The sequence below is a fragment of the Scomber scombrus genome, chromosome 22 (genome assembly GCF_963691925.1).
Source record: "Scomber scombrus chromosome 22, fScoSco1.1, whole genome shotgun sequence".
NCBI lineage: Eukaryota > Metazoa > Chordata > Actinopteri > Scombriformes > Scombridae > Scomber > Scomber scombrus.
Genome location: NC_084991.1, coordinates 11,482,101 through 11,496,525, shown reverse-complemented (window position 1 = coordinate 11,496,525; position 14,425 = coordinate 11,482,101). Strand labels below are relative to the sequence as shown.

The window sequence follows — 14,425 nt, the reverse complement described above, 5'->3', positions numbered from 1 at the left end:
AGTTTAGCTGTGAACATCATCAGACAGATCATTTGTTCAGTTACTCCATGCTAACACAATTATTTGAACAGCAAACATTATGCAAAGTAAAATGACTTTCCTGATAATATGAAATGAGGGGGTTTCATTAGATGCAACTTTTATTCACCAGGAAAACTACTAATTATTTTTTTAATTAATCAATTGTTTCAATGTAGAAAATAGTGAAAGAATGCCTACAATTTTCTTTATTTCTTGAAATGTCCTGTTTGCCACACTAACAGTCTACATTATTTAATGTTAACTCCTACTGTAGTGGCACGGTGCTCAATATAATGACGAAGGTTTTTATACTGTATGCAAAAATATATCACTTGTCACACTGTTGTCATTATCATCACAAGCTTGGAGCACAATCTACCACAGACACATGGGTGATTACTGTATGTATGTACTAATCATTCAGTCACAGAGAGAGACAACTAAAACCGACAATCTATTCAAACAAACACAAGCTAGCATAATGCATTCTTGCAAACGTTGTGCCTTGAGTTAATAGGCATGCATGCAATTAAGCAACCCCACCCACTCAACTAATATTCATGATTAATACAAATATTGAGAAAAACAAACATGTTCAGTGGAAACAGCTATTATCTCTTGTGGCTAAGCTATGAGAAGCTAATCTCCCTGTACCCAAACAAGCTCAGCTGACAGAAATCACAGCCCTTATTAGCATGGGGTTTAACCAGACTCACTCAAAGAGATGGGATGTGTGTGTGTAACTGTGTGAAGCTCCCAAAGGGAAAAAAAAAAAAAATCGGACAGAATGTGTGGGTGTCTGTGTATGGCTGCGTGTCATCATGACCTTGCATTGTTAGCGAGTTGTTTTTGTCATCCATAAGCGACTGGCGGTAATGCTTAATGCAGTTGTGTATTAACCCCCCACCCCACCCACTGATGAGCCTACTCTGTCCTGATTGGTTAGCTGTGTCTCAGCCCAGTCCCGACAGCTCAGGACGCTACGTAAACAAACATACATTTATATACAACTATATATGCTCGAATCGGAATCCAATCTAAAATATGCAAGTGGACAACACAAACCGATGGAGCTTCCTTAGCAACAACCTTAAGAACAAATGCTACCAGAGGACATTTGATGTCATCATGAGGAGGAAGTCGATGTAAAGTTGCAAAAGAAGCGTCAGAATAGGCCGATCCCTGGGTTTTGACTTTATTGAAGCATTTTTACATATGTTCACCTCAAGTTTTGGGACCATGTTTAATATAGATATGCAACATCATCCAACAGTATAAATAACAGAAAATCATATAAAGCATTACATGTTCCTTTAAGTACTTTAAATATTTAACAGTAATGAAACTAAATTTAATTGAAGTCAATATAGTATTAACCAAAGCAGTACCATAAAACTGGTATTAAATTTGTAAGGAAAAGGACATTGTGTCAGAACTATAGGCAGGTCAACTGAAGCAGTAAACAGTAAGATTTTTTTCCAAAATCTATGTTGTCATTACACATGAGATACTTTCTCAACTTTTGAATATTGATATTGTAGTCAACAGAATGTATAACTGTGTAATGTGCAATGAGAACAATTAAAAGGGATTGGGAGCACTGCTGGAAGGTTAGCCAAAAATTTGATCACCACAGTTTGTGTAATTCCTGTGATTGTTTTCAGAGGAATATGAGCATATCTCCTTGTTAATAACCCAATCCAAATTTATGATGGGAAAAGACTTGTTTTCTATTGGCAACTGGCAAATTCCAAGGGTAACAAAAATGGACTTTAGTAGGAGAGTAAAAAAAAAAAAGAAGTAAGAATGCAATTTCCTCTGCATCTGCCAATGCAAATGCAAACTAAGTGCGTAACCTATTTCTGCAGCCCGAATTGTGTGCGTGTGTCTCAAGCCAACTATCGCAGCCTGCCAAATAACAGACAGGCCAGAAAATGAACTACACAAACAATCATTCACTGGTGAATAAGCATGTTTAGAGCTACTAAAACAATCTATCATTGGACTCTGATTACATTTGGAGTTAGCAAATCAACTTCCCATTGGGGGATTAATGTTTTGAAAGTAACTTAGAAGAGCTTAAACGTCTGGAAGCACTGACCATGAGTGCTTGAGGAAAAAGTGAACACTAAGTGCTCTCAGCCCTGCTCTAGAAAACTGAGGTTTGGGTGACCAACACCAAAGAAAGGCTGCCACTGCTGTCATTCCAAGTCTACCAGCCATGCATCAAGTTACGAGGTGTCAAACCCCTTCCACAAGCCACTATACAAATAATGACAATAAACTTAACAATGTCACAAAGTACTTCACAAAAAGGAAATAAAACCAGACAAGGCAGATCAAAAGAAAGTAAAGGCAATAAAATGAATATGATCAAATAAATAAAAACATAACAAACCTTTCCAAAAGCTTTAACAAAGAGAATAGAGGATATTTAACAGAAGCTAGAAATTTTGTGTGTCTGAGTTCAGCAGGCAGAGTCACAAACTGTGACCTGAGAGTAATATATATACCAATATATCCGTATCAGAATAGTTTTTACTCCCTAATGTCAGTATCAGCCCCAAAAATCCAGTATCGGTTGGGCTCTAATATCAGGTCAATCAATCAGAGATGTATGTAGATGCGAGGTCGTTTTAAGCCTTAAAAGTGAGCATTAAGATTTTAAAATCAATACACAATCTAAAACAAAGTCAGTGTAGGTAGGCAAGCACAGGGTTAATGTGATCATGCCTTTTTTATCCTGATAATAAGTCGTGCAGTAATGTTTGGTACCAATTGGAGTCGGTGGAGATATCATTGACTGATACCCAAGTAAAGTGTGTTGGCAGCATAGCAAACAGAAGGGGGCCAAGAACAGAACCGTGAGGGACACCATAACTCAACTGAGCCATCAAAGCAGAATTACCCAAGAAAGAGAAAAAATTGTATTTGAGAGATACGAGTGTAATAAGCTGAGAGAAAGTTTCCAAGTGATGTAAGACAATAATATGAACTTAAATGTGTCAAATGTGGCACTTAAATCTAAAATACCTAAAATCGAGCAGTCACTTCTGTCTGCACTCAGCAGTGGGTCATTATTAACTTTAACAAAAGCTGTCTCTGTTCTAGGAAGTGCTTTAAAATCAGATTGGAAACAGTTAAAACACTATTACTATTCATAAGAGATATCAGCTGGGATGAGATTACTTTCTCCAAAACCTTAGATAAAAAAGACAATTTGGAGATTGGTCTGTTACTTAAGGACAGGGGGTCCAAATTAGGTTTCTTTAGCAACCAGTGAATAATAGCATGCTTAAAAATGTTTGGTAAAGAACCAGAAGCCAGAAAACATTGCTAAATAACAGAGCCAACAGTGGAAAATACCTCCTTGAGCTGTTTAGTGGGGATGATGTCTGAGATGCAGGAGGAGGAGTTCATATAGGAGACAGTTTCCTCTAACACTGAATTGTAATGGGTTGAAAATGAGAAAAAGAGGCAGAACTAAAATGGGAAAAAGAAAGAGCCCAAGGGTCAGGCTGGATACTGATACTCTCCCACCTTATTAACAAAATGAGTGAGATTTCTTTTTTTTTTTCCAGACGACTCATCATCAGGTACAGAAAGAGCAGTGGAGGGACCGCTAATAGTCATTCAATTACCATAAAGAGAAATCAGGATTGTGGTTATTTCTAGATATCAATTCAGAGAAAAAGGCCTATCTCACATCCTTAACTGCTTTCTGATAAATCAACATCTGGTTTTTGTGTTCGTGTTATGTGCCATTTCAGACGTGTTTACCATCCAGTGAGGTTCAAATTTTCAACAATTATTTTATGGGCTCCAGTGTGATTTTTCAACCAGGGGAGCTTATTTAATTTTTGTTTCCTAGTTTTAAACTCTGCATTTTGGTCTGGGTGGACAGGCTCTGGTCGTTAAATGAATGTAACAGTGCATATGAACTAAGAGGAAATATAGTGGAATAAATTAAAAGCATCACAGTATTTAGCTAGAGTAGAAAGCTGTGGTGGAACTTTAAAAAACAAGTTTTATGGTCCTTTACCAGCATATCCAACAAATTACGACACCAAAGAGACAAACTGGATGAGAAAAACCAAGACTAAGGTGTGACTTTTACAATGTGTGGCTAATTGAACAGATTGAATGAAGTTAAAAGAGTGTATAAGATCTAAAAAAAAAAAATTAGAGGTGAGGGAATGGGAAGGACAACATGCATGATTATTAAAATCACCCTGACATATTTAGACATAACTATATATAAAAGCTCAGAAAACTGATTTAGGAGGCCTAGAAATTAAGATGCAGAATAAGGGGGCAAGGCCAGCAAGTAAAGACTTAACACTTCAAAGGAAATAAAATTATCAAAAGTAACCGGATGGCACTTAAGACCTTGACTTGTAAAAAAACAGATAGACCACCCACTCTACCAGAAGACCTGGGAATGTGGGAATACTAAAAATCAGGGGCGTAGCCTCAATCAGAGGAACAGGGTCCCCTGGTGACAGCCATGTCTCTGTAATCATAAAAAAATTCTGATTAGTAAAAGCAATAAAATAATTAAAGATAAAGGACTTATTACTAAAAGGTCTGAACAGGGGCAGCAAACAGGACGGGAATTGCACATATTTGCTCCCCTACGAGGCTTTCTAGGAAAACAGCAGGGGGATCTGTTGTTGCAAATCACAGAGAAGTGGAAATAGCAGATGGCCCGCAGGGGGAGTAAGGGACAGCACCAGGGGGAGAGGATGGCGAGAGGGAGCTGACCAAATGAGTATTGGACATCGCCTCACATAACAGAGGAAGGGGGTTAGAATGGTCGTGTCCAGTGGAGGAGTTTTTTTTAAACGGTTGTGAAAAAAAGAGGAGAAAGTAAGAGGATGGATCACAAATGACAGGTCCAAGCATGTGTGCAGCAGAAAAGCTACAGGGAGCACCATTGTCACTGGGGCTACGATCCCGGAGACATCAACAGTAGATGGCCCGGTCACTGTGAGAGGGGGGTGGGGGGTTTTTTTGTTGCTACCCAATGGAGCTACATGTGGGTGGACAGTGCTGTAGGAAATGTTTGAAGATAGCATTTTAGCCCACAGAATTTTTGGGTGTAGACCATCATGTCTGAACCATTGTCTGCGTTCCCAAAAAAGGCTAAAATTGTCAACGTAGGAGACATTACGAAAGTTGCAGACCGAGAAGAGCCAAGTGTGGAGCGATAGTAGCGTGCTGAAACATCTGTAACCATGTACGTAAATGCGGCTCCTGGATTTGTTCAGAGTGTTGAATGAGTGCACAAAGTTAGAATTAACTACTGAATGCGCATGTCGTTGATGCCAACATACACAATGATAGTCGACAATTATAATAATGATACAAACCTAGATTTAACTGTTAGATGATTTAACTTGAAGATGTTGGTGCCTAAGAGGGTTTCTTAGAAGTACAATTGGCACCCTAATGTAGGTAGCAGGGGTTTTCTTGTAGGAAAACCTCTTCACAAAAACAATAAGCTGTAAAGACGTCATGCCACATGTAGATACACTACACATGTGTAGTAAGAAGATGTGACATTCATAATTTTAAAAAGGTTTAAATCCACTCTTCCAAAATGACTGCTTGCCAAATGCACACACTGATCGCTGTGTAAAGTTTCCAGTTTTCATTGCAAAATGTTTTCGAGGTCAGAGTCATCCAATCGTGTAGTGATTTTGGCTCAATATAAAGAGCCAGGCTGAAAAAGTGAACTCCTGCCAGGTTAACTGTTGCACGAGGCCATTTATTAAACAAACATTAAGAGTGGTTTCAGTGACAGAACACAGACGCTGATACTGTTGTTACAATCAAGTCTTCACATCAAGTGTACTGCACGCTATCCCTCGCAAGAACAAGCCAATTCAACTTCTGTTTAGGAGGCATGAAAATCTTGGTTCTCTGGCTACACTTTTATCTTTAAGTTAGTTGTTTTTGTCATAATTTGCCCTTATTACAGACTGTGCTTGAATTCTAACAACAAACAACAAACAAAGTATTTAGGCTCATTCAGATTTTTGCTAAAAGCTAATTATAGACTGTTTTGTTTTATGCATTTTTCACATTTAAATCTACTGTACCTGATATACCTGATACAGAATATAAAATTAGCATCAATCAGCTGTTTTTCATATATCACAGTATACTCAAAGAATACCAATACATACTGAAACAACATTTAAAGAATCACTATCATATCAGGAAGTTTCTGTTTCTCCCCATCCCTGCTAACAAGAGTAGTAATCATACACAGAGCCCTATTACAGCACCGCCTATTTCTAGTGAGATGATGACAGTGGCTGCCAGTCTAGTCGGACTATGTTGCTGCTGGCTGTCAACATCTCCACTGTGTGTGTGAGAGCAAGAGAGAAAGACATAGATACTAATCATGTCCTGCACCACACACAATAATTACTGACAACCTGATTGCACCATCTATAAATATAGATTATGTGTGTGCAATGAAATGTCAAGTGAGTTTACGTGTAATATATGAATCCCACTTTATTCTGATAGATGCAATTATACAAATCACGCATTTAAGATGTGCGTCCCAAAGTGTTTGTCAGGCTCGTGTTTGTCTATGTGTGTGTGTGCGTGTGTATCACTCTCAGCAGGCCTTAGTGTCAAGTTGCCAGCCAACAGATCAGCAATTCTGGAAACAGCGCTCCAGTCTGGCTCTGAGAGAGGAAGATGAGGCATGTGAGAGAGAGAGAGAAAGTGTGTGTGTGTGTGTGTGTGTGTATGTGTTGGTGTGGGAGGAGGGGTTGGTATTTGACCAGTGAGAGTGTGAAGAGTTTCCCCTAGCTGTGTGTGTGTGTGTTTGTACGAGGGCTGCAGCACGCTCAAAATTTCAGGAGTGACTCAACCGTGCAACGCGTGCTTCTGTGGGTATTTATACGTGGTGAGGTGAAGAGGAACTCCTCTGGCTCTATCCCTGGAGGGATTGGGGAGGGGTGGAGGTACCCACTCACTGCTTTAGGACAGCCCTCCATACCCCACAACCTCCTCCTTATATACAAAATACATGAGCTAAAAATTTAAACAAGAGCCCAAATGCCACACAGTTATGACAAAAATAAGCAAGATCTTCAAGTATACACACAAGCAAGAGCCAAAAGAGAGATTATGTACTGTTCGGTCTCAGGCTCTGGCTGAAATGATCAAAAGTACTATTTTCCAGCTAGCTGCACAATAGCTTAGTTAAAGTTGCATTAACATACAACATTAGCAATAAATAATACAGACACTTCTCCTGCCCACTGGGAAAGTCTGTTTTTACTTGGCCTTCTGCTGAAACTATGACAGAGCAGTACTGACACTAATATAATTCTTTCACAAATGACACTTCAGCAATGACAAAGTCATCTTATTCATCACATGTCACTTGCTCCATGATATTTGCGATATCCCAGTACATCAGAAGATGTATTTAACAACTGCTGGTTAATATTTGATGCCGCTCTAATATACTCTATTTTTTTGTTCTGTTGATTAGTCAGTTGACAGAATATTAATTGGAAACTATTTTTATAATCGATCGATCATTTAAGTCGTTTTTCTCACCCAAAAATATCAAACATTCACCGGCTCCAGCTCTTTGATGCTTCTCTTTGTCACATATGACTGTAAACTGAATGTATAGTCACCAGCCACTTCACCATTCAATACAATGCACCCTAGTACACCACTATCACCCACTACAACATCAATAATAAACATAAAGCAGAAGTATCACCTTTCTGACAATGTAAACAAACACTGTAAATGTATAGGATTCATAAATGTAGAATTTATAACAGAGCTGTTGTATTGGATTGAATTAGATTGCACAGGTTTACCTAATGAAGTGGCCGGTGAGTGTATATGGCTTTTGGACAAGTGGACAAGTGGACAAGTGGTCAAGCCAACGAAGTAATATGTCAGCTTAGGTTGTGTGAAAATATTATGAAGGTTATTTAATAATTTATGACATTTTGTACACGAAATTATAATAATAGAGACATCAAAGGGGAGATGAATTGCAAAACAGTTGTTAGTTGCAACCTACTGTAGTTAGTCACACTCATAGCAGGTTTATTAATATGGCAGCACTGATATAGAGTATTGTTAATATCTGTCATTAAAATTGGTTAAGAAAAAGTGGTATTTCTTCCATAACAACAACAACAACAACAACAACCCATCATCGTGACAGTGCTGTGTGTATATTAATGTAACTTCCTTACCTTCTTTGCTGAGCTTCACGGCTTCACCGAGGCAGTAAAGCTCTTTGTCGCTGTTCTCCAAAGACGAGTCTGCGTCTGAATAATAGACACACAAAAAAGCCATTTAAAAACACGGCTGGAGTATTCACAACAAAACTTTCGGGGGCATGCGTTTGAAGCCATGCTGGTGTGAGGCTGTCTGTCGGGGTTAGCATTAGCTCGCTAGTAGCGCCTAGAGCTGGCTTCCTGAATCAAGTGGAGCTGTCAAAGCTAACAAACTTACACCTGGACAGTTGCGAGGTTGCATTTACAGTTCGCATTAAAAACCAGCTTCAAAACTCCGTACTGTAATGGTTAGCTTTGTCCACTCCGTATGTGCACGTCTGCCAAAGCAACATATTAATAATGCATTTCGTGGTGATATTTTTTTTGACAGTTTACTTTGCTTGCGCTTTGACAGACCCTGCATGGTGGAGGAGCTTAACTCAACTCAATCACAGACAGTTGGAGCACGCACTTCCCGACAGTTTGTGCGCAAAAACAACAACGCTATCGACGTGCGAACTTACTGTCAACAAAACGTAATTTAACCGCACTGACGAAGGAAGACCAAGGCTGGCAAAGGAAGGTATCCGGACTTGGTATTTGGCGATCCAGTGTCGCCATTGCTCTTCCTTCTTGTTGCTTTGCTGAGAGCCGTTTTTTCCTCTCTCTCCTTCTCGCACGCAGCAGCAGGCGAAAAAACGAAAGGACGAGCAACGCTGACGTCACTGTCGGCTCGCTTCGGGTCCGTCCGGCGTCGCTCGGAGACAGGGCGGCTATTCACGAGTTCAAAAGTTCAGTGTGCAGGTACAGCTGAAAGCCTCTTAATATTACACAAGGTGCTCACTCCAGGACAGTAACAAGGTCACATGAGAGAGCACATTAGGAAAGATTAGAAATTACTTTTTTTTTTTTTTTATAACTTTGACCAATCTAAGTAAGGAATACAAAAACAGCCATAATGTCACTGGCCAGTGTGTAATAATAATAATAGTATCTTTATTTATGTAGCACTTTTTCCAAACAAATGCTACAAAGTGTTTTACAAGGAAATAGAATAGATTTAACAAAATTAGACACACTTTTTGGATGGTTCACATGCACAGAATTGAATCTTACTGCATTGTATGACTACTGCAAACATTAGTGGTAGAACTGATTTATTTAGGTCCTTATTAACTATTTTCCAAAAAGAACGCACATAAAAATGAATAAATACCAATATGGCATTAAATCAAAAGGAAAACCAAAAAAATATAACATTAATTTTTAACTACATTTCACCCAGTAACATGTCTTCAGAACAGAGGTGTCACTCTTAATCACAATTGTTGATAAACTGAAGTGACTTCAACTAGATCTTTATTTTATTTTTTTATTTTTATAGATTCATGGCTCTTGAGAAAACATTCAGGACTGTAGCCCCAAAAGCCACACCCTAGCTCTGCATAAAACATCATAAAAAGAAGAGCATAAAATCAGCAACCAGCAAGGTAATTAAAAGTCAAAGGTTCTGCTCAAAAATAAATGTTTTAAGTCCTTTTTTAAAACTCTCAGTAGTCAAAGATGGAAGTCCAGTAAAAATGGATAAAACCAAAAAAACATTAAAAAAAAAAGAAAATATGGGCACACATGAATACATATCCAATCAGAAGCATACCTATATGTGTAAAAGTATACAGGCACACACTTGACATTGGTACATTACAGGAATACAATCCTTAAAAAGTAGGTTTTAACTTTTTTTTTTAAATGTTGACACAGATATCGACAGTCTGATGTCTATTGAAAGTGCATTCCAGAGTTTGGGGTCCCTAAGTGAAAGCCTGATTCCCTGTGGTCACAAAATTGGACCTGGGTCGTTAAGGAGTAAGTGATATAATATCATGTGATAGTTCATAGAATGTTATAAATTCTTGGGCCAGTCCAAGTTGGACTTCAAAAGCAACTCCAAGATATAAAGAGAGCCAGTGCAATGATGCTAAAACAGGTGTAATGTTGTCCCTTTTCTTACTACCCAGTAAAAGCCTGGCAGCTAAATTCTGAGCAATTTGTAGGCATGATTGCTTCTGACTAAGGCAGGAGTACAGAGTTGCAATAGTCGAGTCCAGAAAAGATTTTTTTTTTTTTTAAAGCATGTATGACCTTCTCCAAATCACTGAAGGACAGATACAATTTATTTTTTTGGAGATGGATCTTGATTGTAAAAGAAATGCACGTTTGGAAAATGTTCTTCCCAGATTCCTCAAAGATGAGGTTAGAGTCAAATATAATGCCTACATTTCTAGCTTCTTCTCAGTAGTACCTCTGTTTTATTATTGTAAATATGCAGGTAGTTTTGATCAACTCTTTGATTTCAGATTTGGATTAGGCTATTTGGGTAATTTGGGGTTATGGGTATGTATATCTGGGTATTGCCTGCATAATTGTGGTAGGACACATTATGATGTCAAGAAGAGCTGAATTCAAGCAGAGCCCTGTATTTGACTTCAGAAGAGGGGTTTTAGTCATTTTAAGGAGAGCTATCTCTGTGCTGTGTGTAAAACAAAAGCCTGCCTAGAATTTATTGAGAATTCGTCAACTGAATGCAAATTACTTTTTTCCAAAACCTTTGATAAAAATAGCAACTTAGATGTGGGCCCGTGGATTTTTTTTAAGAGGGGTTGTACCATATCATGTTTAAACCTGGATAGGAGCTTCCAGTGACTAGATTTATTTTTATCAATGATAGAAACAATGGAAAGAGGAGGTCAAAACCATGAAAACTATTTTTTTTACCATCTAACATAACAGTGTTAATATAGCCCAGATGACATTTTAAGGTTACAGCTGCAGCATTACAGTGACTTCAGTTGTTCACACACACAGCAAAAAGTCTATTTTTACATGCTGATTTCTCTGAAGGGCCTAAAAGTGAAGTCTGAATTGTGTTGCAGCATTGTGCCTGTGAGGTCTGAGGTTGGACACCACACCGCTTTCAAGAAGCTACAAGATGTCCCTAGCAAAAGTTAATATTATGACACAAATTTGCTCCCATACAAAATGTATAGTTTGATTTTAATTGTAGCTTCTCAAATATCACATGGCTGTTGCACAACTTATCCCATCTGATGCTGTTTTACAGTAACTGCAAATAACAACATTAGATGTTGATCTCTGCTACAATCAAGTGTCCCAAAACATCCTTTTAATGGAAGACACTTTTTAAAAAAACATGTCGTACCAGGAAAAGCACAGGTAAAATTCATAGAATGAATCATTGATAAATTCCATTTACGTGGGCAGGTTTCAGGAGCCCTAGTATTTTTCATACTTGTTGGCTTACTGGTACATCTTAATGGAAAAGAGCCATTGTTAGGTTATTAGTCACAGCTTTTCCATCTATGGGTTAGAGTCTATGTGTTTCATAAAGGTCTCTCAGTGTGTCAGTGAGCCAGCAAGCAGGATAGCAAGACTGTAAAACAGATAAATAGGATCCAGACAACATTATTTAATTATATAATGTATACCTGGGATTTCCCTCCTGTTAAACCCCCCCCCCCCCCCCCCCCCCCTCCCACACACACACACACACACACACACACATTTAAGGCCTACAACACTTTGCAGTCATTTTATAGGATGTTGAAATAAAAAAGTAGAGACGTCACAAATGAACAGAATTGAAAAGTGACGTTCTCCTGGTCAATCAGTTTCATTGTGCTGAATCTTTTCCAAAGATGTTATATAGTCAGCTTCTCCGGGTGTCAGAGTAGGTCAAGCCCGTGGCTCTACGTTGACCTCTTGTGGCTGAAAACAGAACCTGCATTTCATGTGCAAAGTCAGACTACATAGTGGTAGCAAATGGAACCATCTACTTTTTAAGAAACCTGAAGTAAACCACAATACTTCTCTCCTCAGATAATATTGAACAAGCAGTTTTAAAGATATGACTTTTATTCAAAAGATGCACTGCAACAGTTATACATACAGTAGCATGCATCTTTATCTCATCTTCTTAAATAAAATACCTCCGAGAAACCTTATAGCAATTCTGCAAAGGCCTAAACCTAAGATTTATTTTCAGAATGAAATGTCCACGGGTGCAAATGATCACCACAAATCAAGAATATCCCCCCAAAATCCAAGTGCGATTTGGCACTCTCTTTCTCACCCACACTCACATACTGTAAATGTCCCACTCCATGGCAAATCCATTACTGTCTGGTGTTATAAATCCTGAACAGAACTAAAGAATCTACTGCATGAGCACCAACGATCACGCAAGTTTTCTTTTTAGCGGAATCAGAATGAGAGCACGAGTCAAGAAGAGGTTGGAGATAAAGTACAGAGGAAATGACAGCCGTAAATGAGGGTGAGGAAATGACCTTGATTAGTTTATGCTGTTGTGTCAAATCAGGTCATACTCATATCCATGCGTGCACACACACACACACACGCACTTATAATGATTTGTGGTTAATGCAATGCTTCCTGTCTTTCTCATATTGTACACTCACCAGCACAGTCATCTATTATCTATAATCTAAAGCTCTATCTTTTGTTACTCTTATACATGCATGGGATAACTCAACCACAGTGTTGTGACAAACCTAGAACTAAAAAGTAAATTTCTGGAGTGTCATAAGCGCCTATACACCTTTAAATGCTTTAACTCTTGTTTAACATTTTATTCCCCACCAGATTTGATCACAACGGACCAGTTGAATCCAGGCAAAGTTTCAGACCCCTCAGAGTTTCAACCTGCAAATAGAATGGATGTGCACACATACAGTACATACAACCACACTAAGCAGGGAAATCACCAAAGAGATCAATGAAAAAAATCATTCATTTTTATTGCAAAAACAAAACAAAAGGCACATTGAAATTTTGCATGTCACAGAGTGGATGTATATCTCTTCAATGAGACGGTTTGGCAGGTTAAATGCACAGGAATCATTGACAAAGCTATAGCTGGTTGGATGATTACAAGAGTACAGACAGAGGCATAACCAGTACACCCCACACACTTGTTGCTTCATTTAACTTTGTCCTCGGGTAAAGTTCAATGAATTTACATCAACCCGCTTACATTTTTTGCAATATCAAAAGGCAACAGACATAAAAGAAAAACACAATCAGGAATTACTTCAACTAATCTATGTACTGAAAATTAAAAGTAAAACAACTACAACAAAACAAAAACAACCAATGGAAAATAAAGACTGCTTTGAATGACAGCAAAAATAATTCATTTTATGTCACATGGAGATATTTACTGAGCTTAATTTGGGAAGAAAAGAACAGAGCTTTGGCACAATGGTGTGTTTAACAGTAATGGAAAGAGTAAAGAAGTTGCTAATACATTCAACATGATGTGAAAAAATAAGGATTCTTTTTTTTTTTTTTTTTAAATTGACACAATCATGGAGGGATTTAACCCTCAAATGGTACCCTAGTACAAATCAAAGCCTGAAACTGGAAGATTTCAAACTCACACAGCACTCACAGGGCAAGATTTCTACTAATTAAGTCGCCAACTCTCAATCAAGTATTATCTATGAATTTACAAACTCACAGTGCTTTGAGTGGCATCATAAAAGCATATTAAGCACCATATGAGGGCGAAATGTACAAACTAGGAACACCTTCCTGATATTTGGGTTACAGCTAATTTAACAGTCGCTGTCTGATGTGTCATAAAGCTTTTCTAACTTGTCTTCTTCTTCATCAACAGTTCATCCTTGGTTCTAGTTGTTATATTATTGTACTGAATCAAGAATAATGCCTTCATCAGTGTATCATTTCTACTCGCTGACACTATTACAGAAAGGAAGAAAATAAAAATCCTGTGGCTGTTTCAGCCACTAGGTGGCAAATAGGGTAACTGTGAGAAAGTCAATGAATGAATGAATATATGAATATATGAGTGCATACACAAACGCTCTTAATCTTAAAACATACATACAAAATGTGCGTAAGTCCTCACATATAAGACATATGCAAATGTATGGCTCAACTTTAAGGCCAACAACAAATTTATGAAATATACTGTATGTCAATAAAATACAGTACAATGAATGTCATTTGTTGATATGGTAATAAAGTGTAGAAAATCATAGTGCACTACAAACAACATCACCTCTCTG

At 38.1% G+C, this 14,425-nt stretch overlaps 1 protein-coding gene across 1 annotated transcript in view; it reads right to left on the bottom strand.

The window, feature by feature from the left end:
- Nucleotides 1-8,953, bottom strand: part of atxn7l1 (ataxin 7-like 1) — a 33,034-nt gene extending 24,081 nt beyond the window's left edge. The window contains exons 1-2 of the mRNA XM_062443344.1: nt 8,822-8,953; nt 8,274-8,348 (exon numbers count right to left, since the gene is read on the bottom strand). Of these exons, the coding sequence (XP_062299328.1) occupies nt 8,274-8,348; nt 8,822-8,918 (172 nt within the window). The 5' untranslated portion in view covers nt 8,919-8,953. The remainder of the gene's footprint in view (nt 1-8,273; nt 8,349-8,821) is intronic.
- Between the last annotated feature and the right edge of the window lie 5,472 nt (nt 8,954-14,425).